The sequence below is a fragment of the Carettochelys insculpta genome, chromosome 1, assembly GCF_033958435.1.
Source record: "Carettochelys insculpta isolate YL-2023 chromosome 1, ASM3395843v1, whole genome shotgun sequence".
In the NCBI taxonomy this organism is placed as follows: Eukaryota; Metazoa; Chordata; order Testudines; family Carettochelyidae; genus Carettochelys; species Carettochelys insculpta.
In genome coordinates, this window is record NC_134137.1 from 152,300,888 (window position 1) to 152,319,283 (window position 18,396).

Genomic DNA, 18,396 nt, shown 5'->3' on the forward strand with positions numbered 1-18,396 from the left:
TCACACACCCTACGAAAAGGTACTTTTGGCAGCTTTTACTGCCCTGAGAGAGACTGAGGAGTTGACTCAAAACCAGACCATAACTATTCACACTCCTCTCCCCATCATTAAACCCATAATAGAGGGGAAGGAGTTGCCGTCTGGTGTAGCCCAGAATATGACTGTTCAGAAACGGGCTCTCTATGTACATCACCGGGTAGGCGGTGCTGATACCGCACAGAACCCCACCTTAATTAAGGAATCCCTATTGAAGGTGGGAATACCTAATGAGTACTATCTACCCCCACAACCATCTCCTGTTCAGAATGCTGCCCCATTCAATCCATCTCACCCTAAAGGGGTATGGTTCACAGATGGGAGTGCCAAACTGGTTAAAGGGAAATGGAAAGGAAAGGCTGCTGCAGTGCCAGCAGACAACCCCGTTGCACCTCTAACCACTGAAATAGAAGGATCAGCCCAGCTTGCAGAATTAGCAGGAATCAAGCTGGCCTGTGAGGCGGGGGCTAGCACTATTTATACTGACTCCTATGCTGTATGGGCAGGAGCTACACAGTGGATAACTAACTGGAAAAATAATAACTGAGAAACTGGAGGAAAACCAGTATGGGGAGTAAATTACTGGAAATGGATATATGATCATGCAGCGCAACAAGCCCTCAGCATAGGCCATGTGTCCGCCCACCAGCAGAGCAACACCCTAACTGCCAAACTTAATAACTTGGTAGACACAATGGCTCAAATTTCTGCCATCCAGGTAGATTGGGAACGTTTGTATGTGTGGCTACAAAAGACCCTGGGACACACAGGAAGTGATGAATTAGTGCGGCAAGCACATATCGGGGGTGGCCTTTAACACATCAACAGGCCCGATACCTAGTATGGGCCTGCACTTTTTGTGCTGAAACCCAAAGGCACATAACTGAAGGGAACCGTTTTGCTAGACTGAGGGAAGGTAAAACATTGTGGACCACCTGGCAGATTGATTATATAGGCCCACTACCCACTACTAAGCAAAGGTGGAAATATGTCCTAACTGGGGTGGAAGTTATATCTGGAATTGGTTTTGCTTACCCCACTCGACTGGGAACAGGGTTATCTACAGGTATGAGACTGAATCGCTTAATAGCTCTTGTCCCAACACCCCAGGAAGTCCAGTCTGATAATTGCTCTCACTTCAAAAACAAGCTTGTAAAGGAATGGGCTTTGCAGAATGGCATTCAATGGACATTTCATCTCCCGTACCGACCCCAGTCTAATGGCATAATTGAAAGGTGGAATGGGTTACTGGAATGCCACCTACAGACTGCAGACGGTACGTGGGGAAACCAACTGGATACAGGGGTACAGCGATTAAATAATCGACAAACCCCTACAGGTAGCCCGATCAGCAGGGGATTCTTTTCAGAGGGTAAACCCTCTCTACCTCAAACTGCGCCACTAAAAGATTCTAACTATCTTCCTGGGGACACTGTTGTAATCAAACATCCCAGTCTTGGAGCTCAACAATGCACTCTGCAGTCATATAAGAACCAAGGAGTTTGGAAAGCACTGGATCCTTGGGGAACATTAATAACCATCACTGAGGCTTGGACTGTATCCAAGACTGGCTGACCTTGCGTTTTATTTCAGGTAGATCATGACCTGGAATACTACTACCTCACTGGAGTGGAATAAAGGCAGCAACTATTTAGACCTGGACACTCTTCAAGGACTTTTAGCTTTCATACCATTTGCAATAATAGTAGTAATAGTTTTTGTTGTTAGTCATAAAACTTGGCTTTGTGGTAAACCTCGACCTAAGCAGTCACAGCATGGAGATGTTTAAAACAGTTATACTATTATTGACTGTCTCATTAACTTTTGCTGTACCGGAACACCCTCTCAGAGATGCCCTTCAGACCATCACCACTGCTGCACAAGCCTGCAATTGCTGGATGTGTACCTTGCTGAACTCCTCCACTGGAACTGGAATTGAATTCGTCCCCTTAAACATAAATGACTGGTGGAACAAAAGTGACATTTTCACATGGGAACCACTGTGGCTTGACGATGGCAACCTTCAACACCACAACCTCCAGAATGACTCTGGAGTACACTGCCCAAAAGCACAACGGTGGGTGAGTGTGAGAAAATGAAGCTTGCTGTTCCTTTAAAACAGTGAAAAGATGCTTCCAAGTCTAGCACTGCCCGATTTCTGCTGTATACAATAGCACAGTGAAAATTTGAGGGCCTGAAGCAAAGAGGGCACCTGGAACTGCAGGTTACTAGATCAAGGTATACTGGGAAGGGGACAAACAATTCTTTCTCAAGAGCGATAGCCTCGGAAGGAGCAGAAGTTGCTGAAGATCTTTTAATTAAAGGCTTCAGAGCACGCATGTCAAACTCAAATACTGAGGGTTGCACAAACGAAAACTGATAGCTTTCAGGGCCACCAAAGAAATTGTACTTCTGTCAGAACATTGTAACTATTTCTGATTATAGATTATGTTTTAGGTATATTTTATAACATTTTTCAGGCCTTTTGACTATAATACACTATTTTAATTGAGAATATTTAATATGAATTTTATTGTTCTATAATTTCATTAATAGTTCATAAAATCCGATGTGTAAAATTGATGTTATTTGCTCATGTATAATAATTTTTCACTTAAATATAAATTTAAGGTGCGGGTGGAAAAAGGGAAGGAAGAGGTGGTGGAGAAACAGTATCAATAAGAGAATCAAACTGTCGGAACAGGTTAGTGGACGGATAGAATGGAATAGGGTCAGTAGGGGATATGGAGAAAATACACTGATGGAGTAGAGACATGGCTGTCCAGATGGAGGGCTGGAGAGGGTGCAGGGGAAGATGAGCTACAGAATGTTGTAGAACTGGGGTCAAGGGGATGGAGCTGGGGTAAGGTGGTGGTGAAAGGCAGAGGATAAAGAGTGAACGCAGGTTTGAACTAGAAAGTGAAATGAGAGAGAAGCTGATTGTACAGTAAGTGGGTAGCAGGGCTGCAGGAGGATGGGGAAGAGAAAGTGAGAAGGGGTGGTGGGAAATGGAGTGAGTTTATGGTGAGGTGGGTGATGATAGGGACAGTGGTGGATTAGCTACTGATCCAACCTGCTACGAACAGGCATCCTGGCCAATTTGGAGACCCTATAAAAATAGGTAGCCCTGTGCCCAACCTGCTCTGCCTGCCTGGCACTCCTGCTGGACAGCGGGACATGCCCCCATGCCCTGATCCCATCTCCCTGGCAAGAGTAAAAAAGGGGGTGGGGCACATACTCTGACCCAGGGCCCCATGACTCATTAATTCACCTCTGATGGGTGGTGGCTGGCAATAGTGGGGGAAGGTAGAGAAAGCGGGGAGGAGGGTGGTAGCGGAGGACGTGGTAGGGAAGGGGCAGAGGGGCTCCCTGCCTTACTGAAGAGGCTGCTGCTGAAGCTGTCCCAGAGGCAGCCGGCTGAATCTCAGGCCCAGCAGCGGCAGAGGCAGGACACAAAGGCGAGGGCCCCGCTGCAGAGCGACACCAGCAGGTGGCCAAGGCTGATGTTAAGCGGGAAGAGGGAGGTTGGGGGGTGCAGGTACCAGAAGCAGCCGTACAGCACCAGCAGGTTGTGCACAAAGCCAGGATGCTGATGGTGGCGATGAGCGGTGCCAGGAGCTCATGGCAATGAGCAGTGTCCGGAGCTCACAGATGCTGGGGCTGAAGAGGGCAGGTCCCCTGGGCTGCTCCTGCTGCCCTAGGCCGGGCTGGGGCCACTGCTGCTGTTCCCAGAGTACATGCCTCCAGGGCTGGCGGCCTGCAGCTCCCGGTGCCCAGCAGCAGCTCCCAGCCAGTTCCTCAGCCCACCACTGCCCACACCAATGGGATTGAGGGGAGGAGGAGCTGCCACTGCCCCCACGCAGGCAGGCGGGCGGTGGGCAGCCGGGCTCAGCTGCCGCACTCCTGCGGCGGCGGGAGGCAGTTTGCACTTACTTAATCAGCACGTAGTCAAGGGCCACAAAAAATTCAATCAGGCCGCGTGTTTGGCACGCTTGCCTAGACTGGCTGGAGAGGAAGCTTACGCCACTAAAGGCCAATGGGCTTAATTCACCTTTGTGTACTGAACCAGGTATTTGTACCAGTGATCTTTGTGAATATTCAGAATGGGTGTCCACAGTGGCCAGACCACTCCCATGTGCCATTTAATTTCCCAGGTTTTAAATGGTGTCTGTATCATGTGCAAACCTTGTGAAAAGGGTCGTATTGCATCCAACGTATACAGCACCTGGTCCAAGGAACAGTGAATTGATAGGGTTAGTTGGTCACTTTTAAGAGTCACAGTAAAAGCTGGGTATTTGGATAACTGGCATGCTCAATAACTGGCAGTGGCAGAGGAACTGGTGGTGTCAGACCACACATTTGATTATCCAGCATCAATAGTTTCCCAGGATGCCAGATAACAGAACCTTCTATGGGGCAATGAAGAAGCAGACTATTTTTAGAGTATTAAAATAAACTAAAGATGCTGCAAAGTTATTCTTGAGGATATGAATTAGAAGCCTGTAAAATGGAATATTTCAGCCACTAACATTGAAGATTTTAACTGTACTTGCCCAGGGTTTCTAGACCATTTTGTATATTGGAGGTGCTGAAGGCCAACAAATCAAACTGTAAACCTTCTACATGTTAGAATCCACTTCAAGATAGGGGTGTGTGGCAGCACCCCAGCCCCTATGTACTCATCTTCACAGTCAAGCCAATTGGTCTTTGGGTGCAGTACAGGTAGGCCCAGTGTTAATTGTTATTCTACCACCTAAGATATCTAACTCTGGGTACTTGTCATTTTACTTGTATGCCTATTTGCCCAGGCAGACTGGGAAAGTTTGGGAGTTAAGGAGCAGCTGGCACAGTGAATTACTATGCTTTATCCTTCAGATCAAAAGGCACGCCTAATTGCAAACTCTCATTTGGCTGTAGAAGTAGTCATGGTGAATTTGAAGGGAATCTTATCCAAGTCTCTAGCAGACAAAATTACTCCTCAGTTTTATCACGACGGGGTAGAACAGAAGGCAAGATATTATAGTGTGAGGAAACCAGCTCCCACTTTGCTCTCTTCAGTACTATTGACTCTTTCCTCTTCTGAATTCAAAATTTTGTAACTAAAAATCCCACTGGGTATAAACTTAGTTAAACTTATATTTCCACATTATCTTTAAATGTTCAGGGCTGCCCAGGATTTAGCCATGCAGCTCCAAGCCAAGTAACTAAATCCGTCATAACCCAGGAAATTTTTTCAAAATGTGGAAAACACCACCTCCATTTCAAAAGGCCAGCAATAAGACCTGGCTCTCCATGAAGGTGAATGTAACAAAGAGCTAGGATTTAATATAAATTTATACATTTCATGTAAGGAAAACTGTAAGTTATGTTTAGATTCTCTGCATAAAGGGAAAAGAAACACACTGGAAACCTCTGAATCGTATTTTACCGTGGACCTGGAAGCATGCATGCTGCTGGACATGGAATGGCCCCCATAAAAGAACTAAAAAACAGAAATTAAAGAAAAAAAAAGTTAGTCAGTCACAGTGAGATGAACAAGATGAAGTACCACATGTATGGAAAGACAAGAAAATGTGCAATAAAAGTTAAATGCACTTATTCATTTAAGAGAGAACCATTCTTTGGGTCGGAATGGGCTCTCATCCTGGTACAACTTACTGACATCAGGGAAGGTGCTCCTCATTTATATTAGTGCAAGTGAAATCATAATTAGACTCTTTATGCTTAAGAATCTTCTGAGTTTTACAGTCGTCTCTTACTATGCTATCAGAAATTTTCCACAGAATCTACCTCAGATGGCACAAAAATGTAAAACCCCAAATGAAATAAAAAAAATTCAGCTGCCTTCACATGCAGGGTTCATATTGCAAGCTTGCATTTTGTTTTCATATTGCCTTACCTTACATCAGTGCTAGAAAGTAAGTTATGCCATGCTTTCCAATCATGCAAGTTGCCAGCCCTGCTGGTAATGCTTAGCAAAACTAGTGAGGTAGTTTTCCAAGAGAAATGATTAGATGTTGGTTAGTACTTCAGAGTACTCCTAATAACTTTCCTTTTGGTTAAACTATGAGGATTCAGACAAGCTGTAAGAGTAATGGGACTAATTTTCTGAAGTATGGAGCATCCAAATAAATCAATAATGGGAACTGGAGGTGCTAAGTACATTTGAAAATCATTTCCAAATTAGAAAGTGTCCAAGGCAAAGCATCCAAAATGTTCACCGTTAAGCTGATGTCTTTACATGTCAGTTTTTCTCCCATGGTACTAAAGGTTGAATGGTTCAATGACACCTAATGGGAATCACCATAAATGGAAAAAGTCTGACCCTTACAGCACAGAAGAACCCACCCAACTCCTTTTCTGTGCAGAAATGGCACCTCTCCCAAAATGACTAATCTCAGGAAGCATTTTTCCTTAAATTTAAATTTCTCCAGAAAGCTGCATCTTGCTAGATTTCTATTTGGAACAGCATAATAATGCTGCCATCTACTGGCCAGTCAGGAGTTTCAAAAGGCAGGACATCGTAACCTGTATTCTCTACTTGAAAGGAAATTAACTCAGATATTCACAACATGTCAGGTGACTGTTTAGCCACACTCTAAATTTGTATAATGTTAAAAGTTGCTAGAACTCTGGAGAGACTGGAACATAGATCATTCTGCTCAGAACAAACCAGCAGCAGTAGCAAAGGCAAAACTGAACTATATTAATTAAATTGTTTCCTACTTGAATGTTAAAATGTTCTGTATTCAGACCGTACAAAAAGCCTCTTAGTTCCCGTAGTCCTACGACAAGTGTGCATAATGCAGTAGTGAATGAGGGAAACATACATTTTTACGAACATATAGATTCATTTCACCTTTTCATCTGCAGGTAACCTCCTATTCATCTGGAATTAAAAATTAGTTATGCAATTAATTTCAACAAATGTACAAAAATAAACAAAAAGTTTCAAAACAATCTGGTTTGTGTTCGTTATTGTATCTTCTCATGTGCTCCTTTGCTGCATCAGAAAACATATTACCAAAAAAAGACGCCTACTGGTGTCACTGTATAATGACATTCACCCCTCCTACACAGAAACACATGAAAAAATGGCTCTAACATTTCTTTTTTGAGTGAGTCTTTCCATCTGCGTAGAAGGACTTGTGGAAGATACGGAGAGCAAAAGGTCCCTGCTTGCAGATCCTTGTGCCAGTGTTGGATGATGGTATACTTATAACTTAGCTGGCTTTCTCTTCATTATTAATTCAGCCAAATACAAATGCTTTCATCAGAAGAAATTAAATCAGGACTTAATTATTTAGACCAAAGCATTAGATTAGACAAACTTGTTTGGATTTAAGAATTACATTTGCATGCCAGAGTAAGCAAAAATTAAATGTGGTGTTCCCAGAAAAGATGTATGCACAGAAAAACTCTTCCAACTGTCTCAGTATCTTATCTTTACCATACATATGTTACTGCATGAAAGAAGAGGTAGCTCACAAATCCCTCTATTGACTGCAATAATACTTTTGTTTTTTTAAACACCTTCCAACCTATTGTATGCTGAAATAAACATAGTTCTTTACCTGAGACACATGGGTCACATTCAACATTTGCATGCTAGAAAAACAGAATGTATATTATTTGAGCCACATCATTATTTTGCTGCAAATGGAATCTGTACCTAAGTAAGGAAAGATGGGAATCTGGTCTAAGTCAGATAACATTAATGCTTCAAATCAGAAGCTGGTTGAAATATGCTAAATTTCAGAATTTTAAATGAAAACCAAAAAGAAATTGTTACAGGGAAAAGAATTATTTCCTTAGCCCTCACCCCTATTTTTAAACAGCCACTACAACCTCAAAAAATAAAACAGAGAGGAAAAGTTTTCAATTTCCCATGAATGTAAGTGGGGCTAGCTATAAACTAAAAACAAATCAGTTTTGTGTCTTGAATGTTAAAAAGAATGACTGTCATAAACCCTGTGCTGCCTAAAGAATGCACAGAAATGAAGATCCTCCCACCTGTTTCATTTCACTCTTCAGTCTAGTAATGCCACTTCTTTCTGTTTTAGTTGCTCCCGTGTGCCCCACTTCGTGAATAGAAATTGCAGGGCTGGAGGCAGAGGAATCTAAAGGCCGCACTGAAGAAAGAAACAAAGCAGTTTTATAGATTATACAGAGTTATGTTTAAATAATCAGAAGATCACAACTTATAAAGTGTTTTTCCTTTAATTTCTGCATGCAGTTTTGTCTCTGGACTATACACCTTCCCAGAGATCTCTATATTTCTAGTAAGATTAAAAGCATAAGCCAAACTTTCAGATCAGAATGGCTAGCTCCTAACTCCACATTCAAACATTTATATATTTGCCCCAATTTTAAAGCTAGTGAGAGAATCTGCAGCTCTTAATGACTTCAGTGGGCTTTTTCGGAGAGCCCAACCCTTCCAAATATTTTGCCCTGATTTTTCAGAACCTAAATATGGATTTAGGAGCCAGTTCTTACACCACTCGAAATTCCTAGGAACTACGGGTATGCCCTTTGAAGTTTAGACAAGCCAGATTTTTTTGTTCCCAATACCCTTCAACCCTGGTCATATTAGACATTCTCATTTTAAAAGTCTGTCTGCACATCATTAAGAGTTTGATGTGGCCTATTTTAGTACACAATGGGCTCTGTATTTTTGTATATTTTGAAACAACTGGATGCCTAGTTACTTGATTTGCAAACCTGTGATAGGATGAGCCTTGAAAAATGGTGGTTAGGTAGGACACAGACTGAATTCTGCTCTATCCATATCCATTATGTGTCCCCAATCAATGACAGAAACACTATGTTCCATCTCTAGCCTCAATGAATATCTACCATTTAAAAGCATTTTCACCAGCTCTCCGTTTCAGACCCACATATGTTTTAAGTTTATTAGTGAGCCTTTAACACAAGCGAATTCACCCAATACTACACATTGAATCTGGCCTTCCGCAGCACAAGGAGCCTCTCAGTTTTGTGCCCCTGCAGAGAGATCAGACACGATCCTAGTCCTTGTGCTCAGACTGATCCTGACGGGCCTGAAAGCAACCCTAGCCTACCCTAAACAGGTGGAAGAGAGAGGGTCATTCCCCTTCTCATCTATAACATCCTGCAGAGCAGGGCGCACACACTGTACCGTGCAAAAGGGTGTAAGGCAGGAGTTGCTCTGGCTCGCACTTTCAGATGTTCAGTCATTTACACCAACTGGGAATATGGTCTTCCATGCCTAAATGTAGTAAAGAACGTCTTCCAACGCTCCCACTGAGACACCATGCATCTGGCCCTCTCCACAACAAGTTGTAAGGGCTGAGTGGCCACATCAAAACCCAACCCTAGACTCATTTACATTTTAAGGCATCCCACAAAAGCTCATCACCAAATAAATCATTTTGTTAGTCTTTAAAGTGCTACAGTTCTGCTGCTTTGTTTTGACGGAGTACAGACTAACATGGCTGCCTCTCTGTTACATTTTAAGGATTACTTTGCATTCAAAAGTGGCATAACAATGAAATTATCTCTACAATGACTAGGTATGTCATCTGACTGGTGCACATGTTGAGTGGGCAAAATAGGTTATAAACAGACCACAGTATAAAAATGCCGGATACAATCTCATTACAATTCTCAGTTTATTCCTCCTGGCTGAGATGATCACATATTTCTGCAGCTGTCCCCAAAAATTAAGTGGTCTTACAATGTTGCTGAATTTAAAATTCTATAGTTCAAAATAAACTTGGAGTATTGAAAATAACAGGTATGTTCGGTTTTAGGACATTAAATCCCTGTGTTTCTCATACGCAGTATCTCCACAGCAAACATTTCTAAAGAGGATATTGATGTTTATAAAACAAACTCTTCATCTAAATAGATCTTGCTCAATATATACATGCACAAGTTATAACACATTCTAGCAAACAGACAGACAACTTACTGCTTCTTTCAACGCCAAACTCTTTCCCACTCAAAATATGGTGCAGGAGATTTTTCATATCAAAGGGGCTTAGATTCATTAAACTTTCTGAGGCTTCTTCACCTAGTGAAAAAACACTGTTCCAGGTCATTCATACCGCAGTTTTTCTACAAAACCAGGGCTAATTCCTAGTTATGGTCTGCTGTTAATGCTTCCTTATTTTTTTAAAAACAAAAAAATTGTTGATAAAGCCTGAAGAGATAATCTTCATAAAAAGAACCCTAATTTTAGTTGTACTAGGGCTTGGGGAAAACTTCACAGAAGCTAGTGGCTATAATCCAGCTATCTTTCACTGGGAATGATGCAAGAAACAGTTAAGGCTCCTTTATGAAACAAAGTAGATGAAACAACCACCCAAAACACAGACCACATGCAAGGCTGCTGGTGAGGAATCCGAACTATGTGGACAGAGGCGTTTTCCTGAGGAATAATGGCAAATGCAGAGGGTGGGGCATTGTTTGATGGAACAGTCTGTGTGGGACACAGAAACAGGAGAATTAACAGAGAAAAAGACAAAGAAGACAGCAAGGAAATCCCAGAAATGGTCATGGAAGTATTCATAGCATAATTCTGAGAAACAATTGAGAAAAAGCTTTTGGGCAGAGTGCTGGCTACAAAGAGGCTTGGAATCTTGAACAAAGACACTATCACCTGGTTCTTCATTCTTATTATGTTCTGGGAAATGTGACTTCATATAATTTTTGTAAACAAACAGGACTGTAGCAAAAAGAAACCCTAACTCCACCATCAGTATCTTCTCCTAATGGGAAAAAACCCACCAGCTCCCAAATACTGGCTAAGTTCTTGGCCACAAGGGGTAATACTTGTTTTAGCAGTATGCTCCAGTTTGCCAAAGTTTCTGACTTCATGCTAAGGAGATGGAAAAACTCAAAAGCCTATCAGGTGATACTGACAAGAAGCTTCCCACACTGCATTTACTTGGTGTGACACAGACACTGAGACCACCTAGGACACAGAAGTCTAGGCAGACCCCATGTGCACCCAGTATCAGCATCGAGATTTGATTATGAACTCTTATTACTCTAGATAACTGCTGCTACTGCTACACAGGACTGTAACACCTTGAGAATCTGCTTTTCGGTGAGTCTTTAAATTATTCATGGATTTCCCTTCAGCTTCACTATCCCCTCCTGTGATGAACTTCCAGGCTGTATTAGCTCTGCAGTGTGCAGCTCATTTATTTAATACATTTCCATTTGCAGTATGGGTAATATCACAGAATAGTTCCTATATATTCCTTTTGGGAGGTCAGAGAAATAAAACTGAAGAATGAATGCACCAATATTCAGAAAACTTGGATATTAATTCTACCGCAGCCAAGACTATTTAGGAGTGGGGGGAGCGGGGGCGCAGCTAGAGGAAGGCCAATTGTCTCTAAAGTCTGTAATTGGTTTAAAGTCATGTCAAGTACAAAAGCACGTAGGACTATGTCACAGGGTTGCTGGGGATAGGGGGTCCCTCAGGAAGAAGGGGCAGAGCTGGGAGTTAGCCTCCCCCAGCCAGCCCTTCAGCACCACCTGGCATGTGCCACCCTCCAGGGCTCTGGAGGCAACTGAAAGGGCTCAGGGCTTTAGGCCCTGCTCTTGCCAGAAGAGTGGCCGTGGTGGCAAGCCCTACACTCTTTTAAAACACTGGGCCCCAGGGTAGCTGGCCCTTCTGCCCATCCTGTTGGCAGGCTTGCCACATCCATCCATACAGTGCTGCTATGGTGGAGCTGTACCAAGGGAGCTGCACCACTTCAGCCTGTTTGGTGGAAACACTCTTGCCAGTGGGAGTGTTTTCTCATCGACATAGCAGAAATCCACCTCTGCAAGCAGCATAAGCTTTCCCGCTGACACAGTAATGTCCACACAGGCACTGATGTTGGTTTAATTTATGTTGCTCAGAGAGGTGGAATATTCACACCCCTGAGTGGCATCATGTTCACACTACAAACTAAGTCGCACTGACTGACAGTGTGCTACAGGTACACCACTGTAGCGTAGACCAGTGGTTGCCACTCTTTTCAGTAACACAGCACACTTCAATGAAACAACCAACTGCACAGCACAGCACCTTTTTCTACTGAATCAATTGCTCAAACGTCAGCCCTCCCCACCAGCCTGCTGGAGCCGGGTTGGGGCATTTAAACAGTGTCCCAGCTCCAATAGGCTCCTGCCTCCCTCTCTCCTCACCACAACAGGCAGCGGGGGCAGGCTTGCTGCCAGCCCATCTGGGCCAGGAAGTAGCATTTCAGCTGTCTCCCAGCATGAATGGGCTCCTGTGAGGTCAGCATTTCCCCCCATAGCAGCTCTGCAAAGAGCCACTGCGGAGGGAAACTGACCAACCCTGCACCAGCTGGGACTCGGGCAGCCTGCTTGAGCCCCAGTTGGCATGGGGTCATCAATTCCCCCCTCCACCACCCCCCACCACCACCACCACAGTGGCTCTGCAAAGAGCTACAGGGAGGGGAAACTGAAAAAATTTCATAACACACTTGAACAGTTCTCATGGCACGCTGGTTGCAAACCACTGGCGTAGACACTTGTTACAGCCACAGAAAGTAATAAATATACCCCCTTAAGGCATGATAGTTAGGCCAATAGACAAAGCCTTCCATTGATCTAATGGTGTCCACAGTGGAATTAGATAGACCTAACTACCGAGAACAGGGTATTACATTTTTCACAGCCTGGAGCAATTTAGATTATTTAACCAGTATTTTATCTTTGGACCAGGCTTCAGTGTGACTTACTCAAGGCACCCTAAGGGCTTGACTACACAGCTCTGCAGTTTGAACTTGGGATGGAGTGGGGCAAATGGTAGCACAGTTTCGTGTACTGCTCTGTCTCTCTCCCACCCCATGTGGGCACTGCAGGCATGAACTAAAATGTCATCTAGCTCATATTCACAAAGCACTCACTAAACAGGGCTGAAGTCAACATAAGCTAAAATGCCTGCAGCATCCACACTGAGGAGTAACAGTACTTCCACCTCACAGTCTGCACTGTGGGGTGGTGAAGACATAGCCTAAATGCCTTGGAAACATTTTTAAAAGGAGTGTGGGCATTTCTTTATGTGAAAAGGATGCTAAGAATGCAGATTATTTTTGAAGTTTGTAGATGCGTCAGCTGGACAAAGGATTTAATTAAAAAACTGATTGTTTAAGCTCAGATTTCCTGGAACAATAAAAACAAAACCCACACGTGCACATCTGCTTAAAAACAGAATTATTACATTAGGGTTTTTCACCCCTCCCCAACTCTCCCTGAATGTTTCTTTACAGTGTGAACTGGAGGGAGAATTTTGACAGAATTTTAAGAAAAGGGATATGTTACAGAAAAAGCAAATTATTTGTTTTGTCCTACGTAACTGAAACATTACCACAGGCAGTGGGGAGAGGAGAGGTGTGTGTTTACTACAATATCATAGTAAGGTTGCACTTACCAGAACAGTTCAAACTGCGAACCAGCTCAGTAGCCATCACCTGAATTATTAGTCCAATGCGAAGTCTGAGCATCTCTGCAAAAAGGCTTGGCTGTGACCTCACGTACATAGCTAAATACACCATTATCTCCTGGCATGAGCAAATGAACAAAGGATATCTATTTAGGGGCAGTCATTGTAACTTTTGCCAGCACCAGACAACAACGCAGAAGGTACAGAACAGAAAAAAACCCATCTCCTTCTATGGGCTTTATACCTGTGTAAGGACTGCTATACTGATGTCTTGCCCGCTTGCTTCATAAATAAGTTTTGACAGCTCTTCAGGTGGTAGAGGGCTGAGGAAAACGAACCAGACAGTTACAGCCTACAATGCTTGTTATTTTCTACATGTGTCAACTGCTCAGCATTAAGAGATTTTCAACGGAAGTATCTAATGTAAAACGCATCACAATGGTTTTGCTTTATAGCTTTATACCTTCCAGCTGATGGACCTGTGATTCCTTCTTAAAATGATAGTTAACAGTTTGGAAACACTGTATCAGCAGGAGGAACTCTGAAACCCAAGACAGTCAGATGGAGACAGAGCTAACACTTACGTGGTAATAGTTTTTTCACGTGGCTCAGGTGGCAGGCCCACTGTAAGCTGCTTGTGGTGTGACAGAAGGTCTGTGCATGCCTATTACAGTGCAATACAGAAAGCAAGAGAGAGTCCACTCCGTTAAGTTATAGGGCAACAATGGTAATACTTTTTAATTCAAGAAAAAAGCATTTCTTCGGTAATTCCTCAGTGTATTTGCACCTGCTACTAAACATACAGTTCAGAGGCAGAATATTACCTATTGCAGATTAAATGTATGTTGTCATAGGCCCATTGAAGCTAATGGAGACATGACAATTTCACCCTCAGCTGTCTTACTCAGTTCAGGTCTATGGAGTGTTCTAACACTTTCTATATTATTACTTTGTTATTTACAAGGAAGATAGATAAAATTACAAGCAAATGAAAGACAGCGAGAATGTGGGTATTAAAGCTAGACAGTAGGGGCTTGTCTACACTAGCTCCCTACTTGGAAGGGAGGATGGTAAGGAGGGTGTTGGGGGTTTATTAATGAAGTGCTCCGAAGTGTTAAACTTTGAAGTGCGGGCTTGTGTCTAGCTGCGGCTCATCCGCCGGTACTTTGAAGTTCCTGGGGTCCTTTGAAGTGCCTTTACTCCTCAAAATTTTGATAGGTGAGCCATGGCTAGACGCGAGCCGTCACTTTCAAGTTTAACACTTTGAAGTTGCTGCGGGGGGGGGGGGGATTTGCTTAATGAAGTGCTGCATATGCACCACAGCACTTCCTTAATAATCTCCCAACACCCTACTTACCGTGCTCCCTTTGAAGTAGGGAGCTAGTGTAGAGAAGCCCTAAGACTAGTAGTAAGCCTCTTCCACTCCACCATCTTGAAGCATAGACCATTGACAGCTTCTGAACAATTGTATCCATTCAAACATTTTTTTCTGTATGTAACATACTATCCTACAATCAGTTTAGATGTGCAGTGCCCGTCAGTCCTGCCGTATGTTACCTTCTTCATGTTGGTCTTAGTTCAAAGGTAGGACGGGTGTTTAACAGTTATAAGGCCTTAAATCAAAGCCTTCTGAGGGCAGAGCAGTGTTTCCCAACCTCTCAAAGAAGAACTAACCACACCCTCACCCATCCTCCCTGCACTCCACTACCCTGACACCCTAATTTTTACATTTTTCCAGGCCCACATGCCCAGCTTGCTCTTCATGGCCCCTCTAGGAAGACAAGAAAAGAATGTGTTCTACATTTTGGGAAATGGGGCAAGGAATTGCTCACTGTAGCCTTTGTGTGCATGATGGTCAAAGCTCTGCAATGCAAGGCACAGGACGAAGAGCAAGCTGAAATATGGCTAGGAATGTAGCAGGATGCCGATCTCAGTAACTTACTGTACCCAAGCAAAAGCAAGGAAATTGGGACTTATTTACGACAGCCAAAAGGAACCAATTGTTAATGACCAGGAAGAAATCAATGGTCAGGTCTACACTACAAACTTACACAAGTATGTCACGCAGGGACAGCATTCCCTGTAAGCAGAGTTGTTGGACGGCCACCCAGGAGAGATTCAGCACCACCCAGCTGATTAGCAGAGTTCTCAACAGCCACCCACAGCGAGGAGAATGTGTGACATCTGCACATGCCTTGGTGCACATAGCATAATTTATTCCGCCCATGGATAACAAAAATTAGAGGGAATGCTGCTCAGGAATGTGAAAATCCACTCCCTTGTGTGGCTCAGTTATACTAACCTAAGCCTCTGCATACACCATAGCTGCTGTCTCTCAAAGAGGTAGACTTACTATGCCAGTAGGAGACACTCTCCCATCAGCAGAGTAGCTTCATCACTAAAGCAATACAGCGGCACTGTACATGTAGACAAGTCTCATGTGTTGGCAACTGACCCCCCCGCTATTTTCCTTACATAGCTCCAGCTGTTTTGTTATCCCTGGTATTTCAAGCTACTTATAGACTTCAGCCCTCTTTCTGTACTAGCCTGTCATTTCCCAACAATTACAGGAGTTTTGGGCACTGGTGCACCTTGCTCCTGCCTAATCTCTGCCTGTGGCATGTAACAGGTTAGTCTCCTGTGGGCTGTAATACTTGGGTCTCATTTTGATATCGGGGTGTAGTAAGTGGGTGCCAGTGGCCTGTGATGCACAGGCGATCAGACTAGATGAGCTCATGGTCCCTTCTGGCCTTAAACTCTGTGCCTGGGGCTTCAGGGCACTACAGTAACACAAATACATAGTTATTGGTATCAAAACACCTTCTTTTTTTTTTTTTTAAAGTGTCATCTAATCTTACCCAGTACTGTAGAACCTTTCTAGTCTGACCTCACTGCTCCACCACTGCCTACTCGCCAAACAATCGTACTATATCACTGAGATTTTACTTTTGTCAGAGAAATTCAAAGGCAGAGACATAATTGTACAGTTTCACATTACTGAGCTTCCACTGCTGTCTAAAATATACCACACATCCTATTTGCTTTAACACACTGGTGGAAGGTAAAACCAAAACGGTGTAAACACAGGCCACAGTGGAATTTGCATGTGAGAGTTAACAGAGGGGTAAGCAAGATCTGGCCCACCAGGCCTTTTGATTCAGTCCACATCCCCCACTACTGAGGCCCTGAGGCAGGCTCCCTGCCTGCTGTAGCCCCAGCTTGCTCAAAATGGCTGGGAGCGCCACTAGGTGCTGTGTGCCCCTTGTGGAGAAGTGGGGGAACATCATGGGCTGCCCCTGCTCTCAGACCAATCATCACAGCTCCCATTGGCTAGCTTCTGCCCAATGGGAGCTGTGAGGGTTGGGCTATGGGCAGGGGCAGCATGTGAAGTCTCCCCCCATCCCTGGAAGAGGCACATGGCACGAAAAGGTAAGTGCAGGGAGCCGCCCATTGTTTTGAGCAGCCTAGGGCTGCAGCAGGCAGGGAGTCTGCCTTGGGGACCCACTGGGATGCAGGCTGACAGCCCCTTAAATAAGCAACTCCTGGCCAGAGCCTGCCGACGGCACCCCAGCACTCCCCCTCTCCAATTCCTTGCCCCACATCACCACCTAAACCCGCTGCATCCCCCTTTCCCTCTAGACTAGTTCACTACTCCCGCCCAGACCCTGCACTGCACCCCACACCCATCCCCCAGGTGGGAATCTTTGGCACCCACACTCCCCCTCCCAGATCCTGCACCCCAACTCCCTGCCCCAGGTCACAACCAAACTCTCAGTACCCCTCCTCCCACAGGTCACAACTCTGTTCTAGACCCTGCACACCCTCCTACTCTTCTCCCCCAGGCTAGAGTCCTCACCAGCCCAGGTCATAACCCCCGCCCCCCCCCACCTCCTCAGACCCCACAACCTCTCCTGCACCCCAGTCTCCTACCCCAAACTCCCTTCTGCACTCAGCCTCCATCTCAGGCCCTGCACGACGAGATAAAGAAGTGTAGTCCTTGTCCACTCACCAGAATCTTGGAGTCCCTCATCTAAAATTATTACCCTCCACTGTAACAGACAAATCTATTTGAGAGTACCTCTGTCAGGACACACAGGAGGGAAACTGAAGGAACAGGTAACATTTATGTTTATTTTACCTCAGCCAGAACTTCCACTCTCTTTTTAAGTATGCCAGAGATGTAACGAATTAACCCCCACTCTTGGTTCAGGCCTGCCTTGCTGTAGAGCTCATTGAGCAGGCAATGAATGGTGACTCCATACTGTCCATGCAGCTCTGTGTCCCAGTCTGGGCCTCTGTCAGAAGAAAAAAAAAAAAAAAAAAGAAAAAGCAGAAATGATAACTTCGGTGTCCAGAAGCACAGAATGGAGATTTCTAAAGACCATCCATGCAGCGACATGACAGAAATGAAAGCAGGAAGCAGAACTCCCCCACATTCCTACAAGGAGCCAAGCCTCCCTGTAGGTAGTCCGTCGGGTCCAACGATGATATCAAAATTGGAGATACACATCTCCTAGAGGTTGAAGGGAGTTCATCTAGTTCAGTCCCCTGCCCTCTTGGCAGGGCCAAGCACCCTCCCTAACATCTATTTGCCCCAATCCCTAAATGGCCTCCTCAAGGACCAAACTTACAACCACAGATTTAGCAGGCTAATGCTCAAACCACTAAGTTACCCCTCTAAGAAGGAGTAACCTGGCGCTAATTCGACAGGTCACTTGGGAAGGAATTTACAAGCAGAGAAGGTACTTAGGCATTTATTAGAAGGCAATAGGACTTGGGCACATAAATCACTTTGGAAATCTCACGCTTACATACTTGCTTAAAGTTAAGCATGTGAGTAGTCTTGCTGAAGTAATGAGAACTGCTCCCACATTTTAATAGATTCGGGGGGGAGCTCTGTTAGTCTGTAG

The 18,396-nt window shown here is 44.3% G+C and overlaps 1 protein-coding gene across 9 annotated transcripts in view; it reads right to left on the minus strand.

Moving 5' to 3' along the window:
* The window catches only part of PHKA2 (phosphorylase kinase regulatory subunit alpha 2), an 86,506-nt gene that overhangs the window by 22,348 nt on the left and 45,762 nt on the right, over nucleotides 1-18,396 (minus strand). For 4 of the 9 annotated variants that reach the window (XM_074993921.1, XM_074993911.1, XM_074993961.1 and 1 more), the window contains 8 exons: nucleotides 17,625-17,781; nucleotides 14,071-14,150; nucleotides 13,731-13,809; nucleotides 13,475-13,604; nucleotides 9,989-10,090; nucleotides 8,050-8,168; nucleotides 6,896-6,925; nucleotides 5,447-5,518 (listed from right to left, as the gene is read on the minus strand). In XM_074993921.1, the coding sequence (XP_074850022.1) occupies nucleotides 5,447-5,518; nucleotides 6,896-6,925; nucleotides 8,050-8,168; nucleotides 9,989-10,090; nucleotides 13,475-13,604; nucleotides 13,731-13,809; nucleotides 14,071-14,150; nucleotides 17,625-17,781 (769 nt within the window). Of the gene's footprint in view, nucleotides 1-5,446; nucleotides 5,519-6,866; nucleotides 6,926-8,049; nucleotides 8,169-9,988; nucleotides 10,091-13,474; nucleotides 13,605-13,730; nucleotides 13,810-14,070; nucleotides 14,151-17,624; nucleotides 17,782-18,396 lie in introns of those variants that run through there. The other 5 variants (XM_074993929.1, XM_074993971.1, XM_074993946.1 and 2 more) reach the window with 5 other exon arrangements.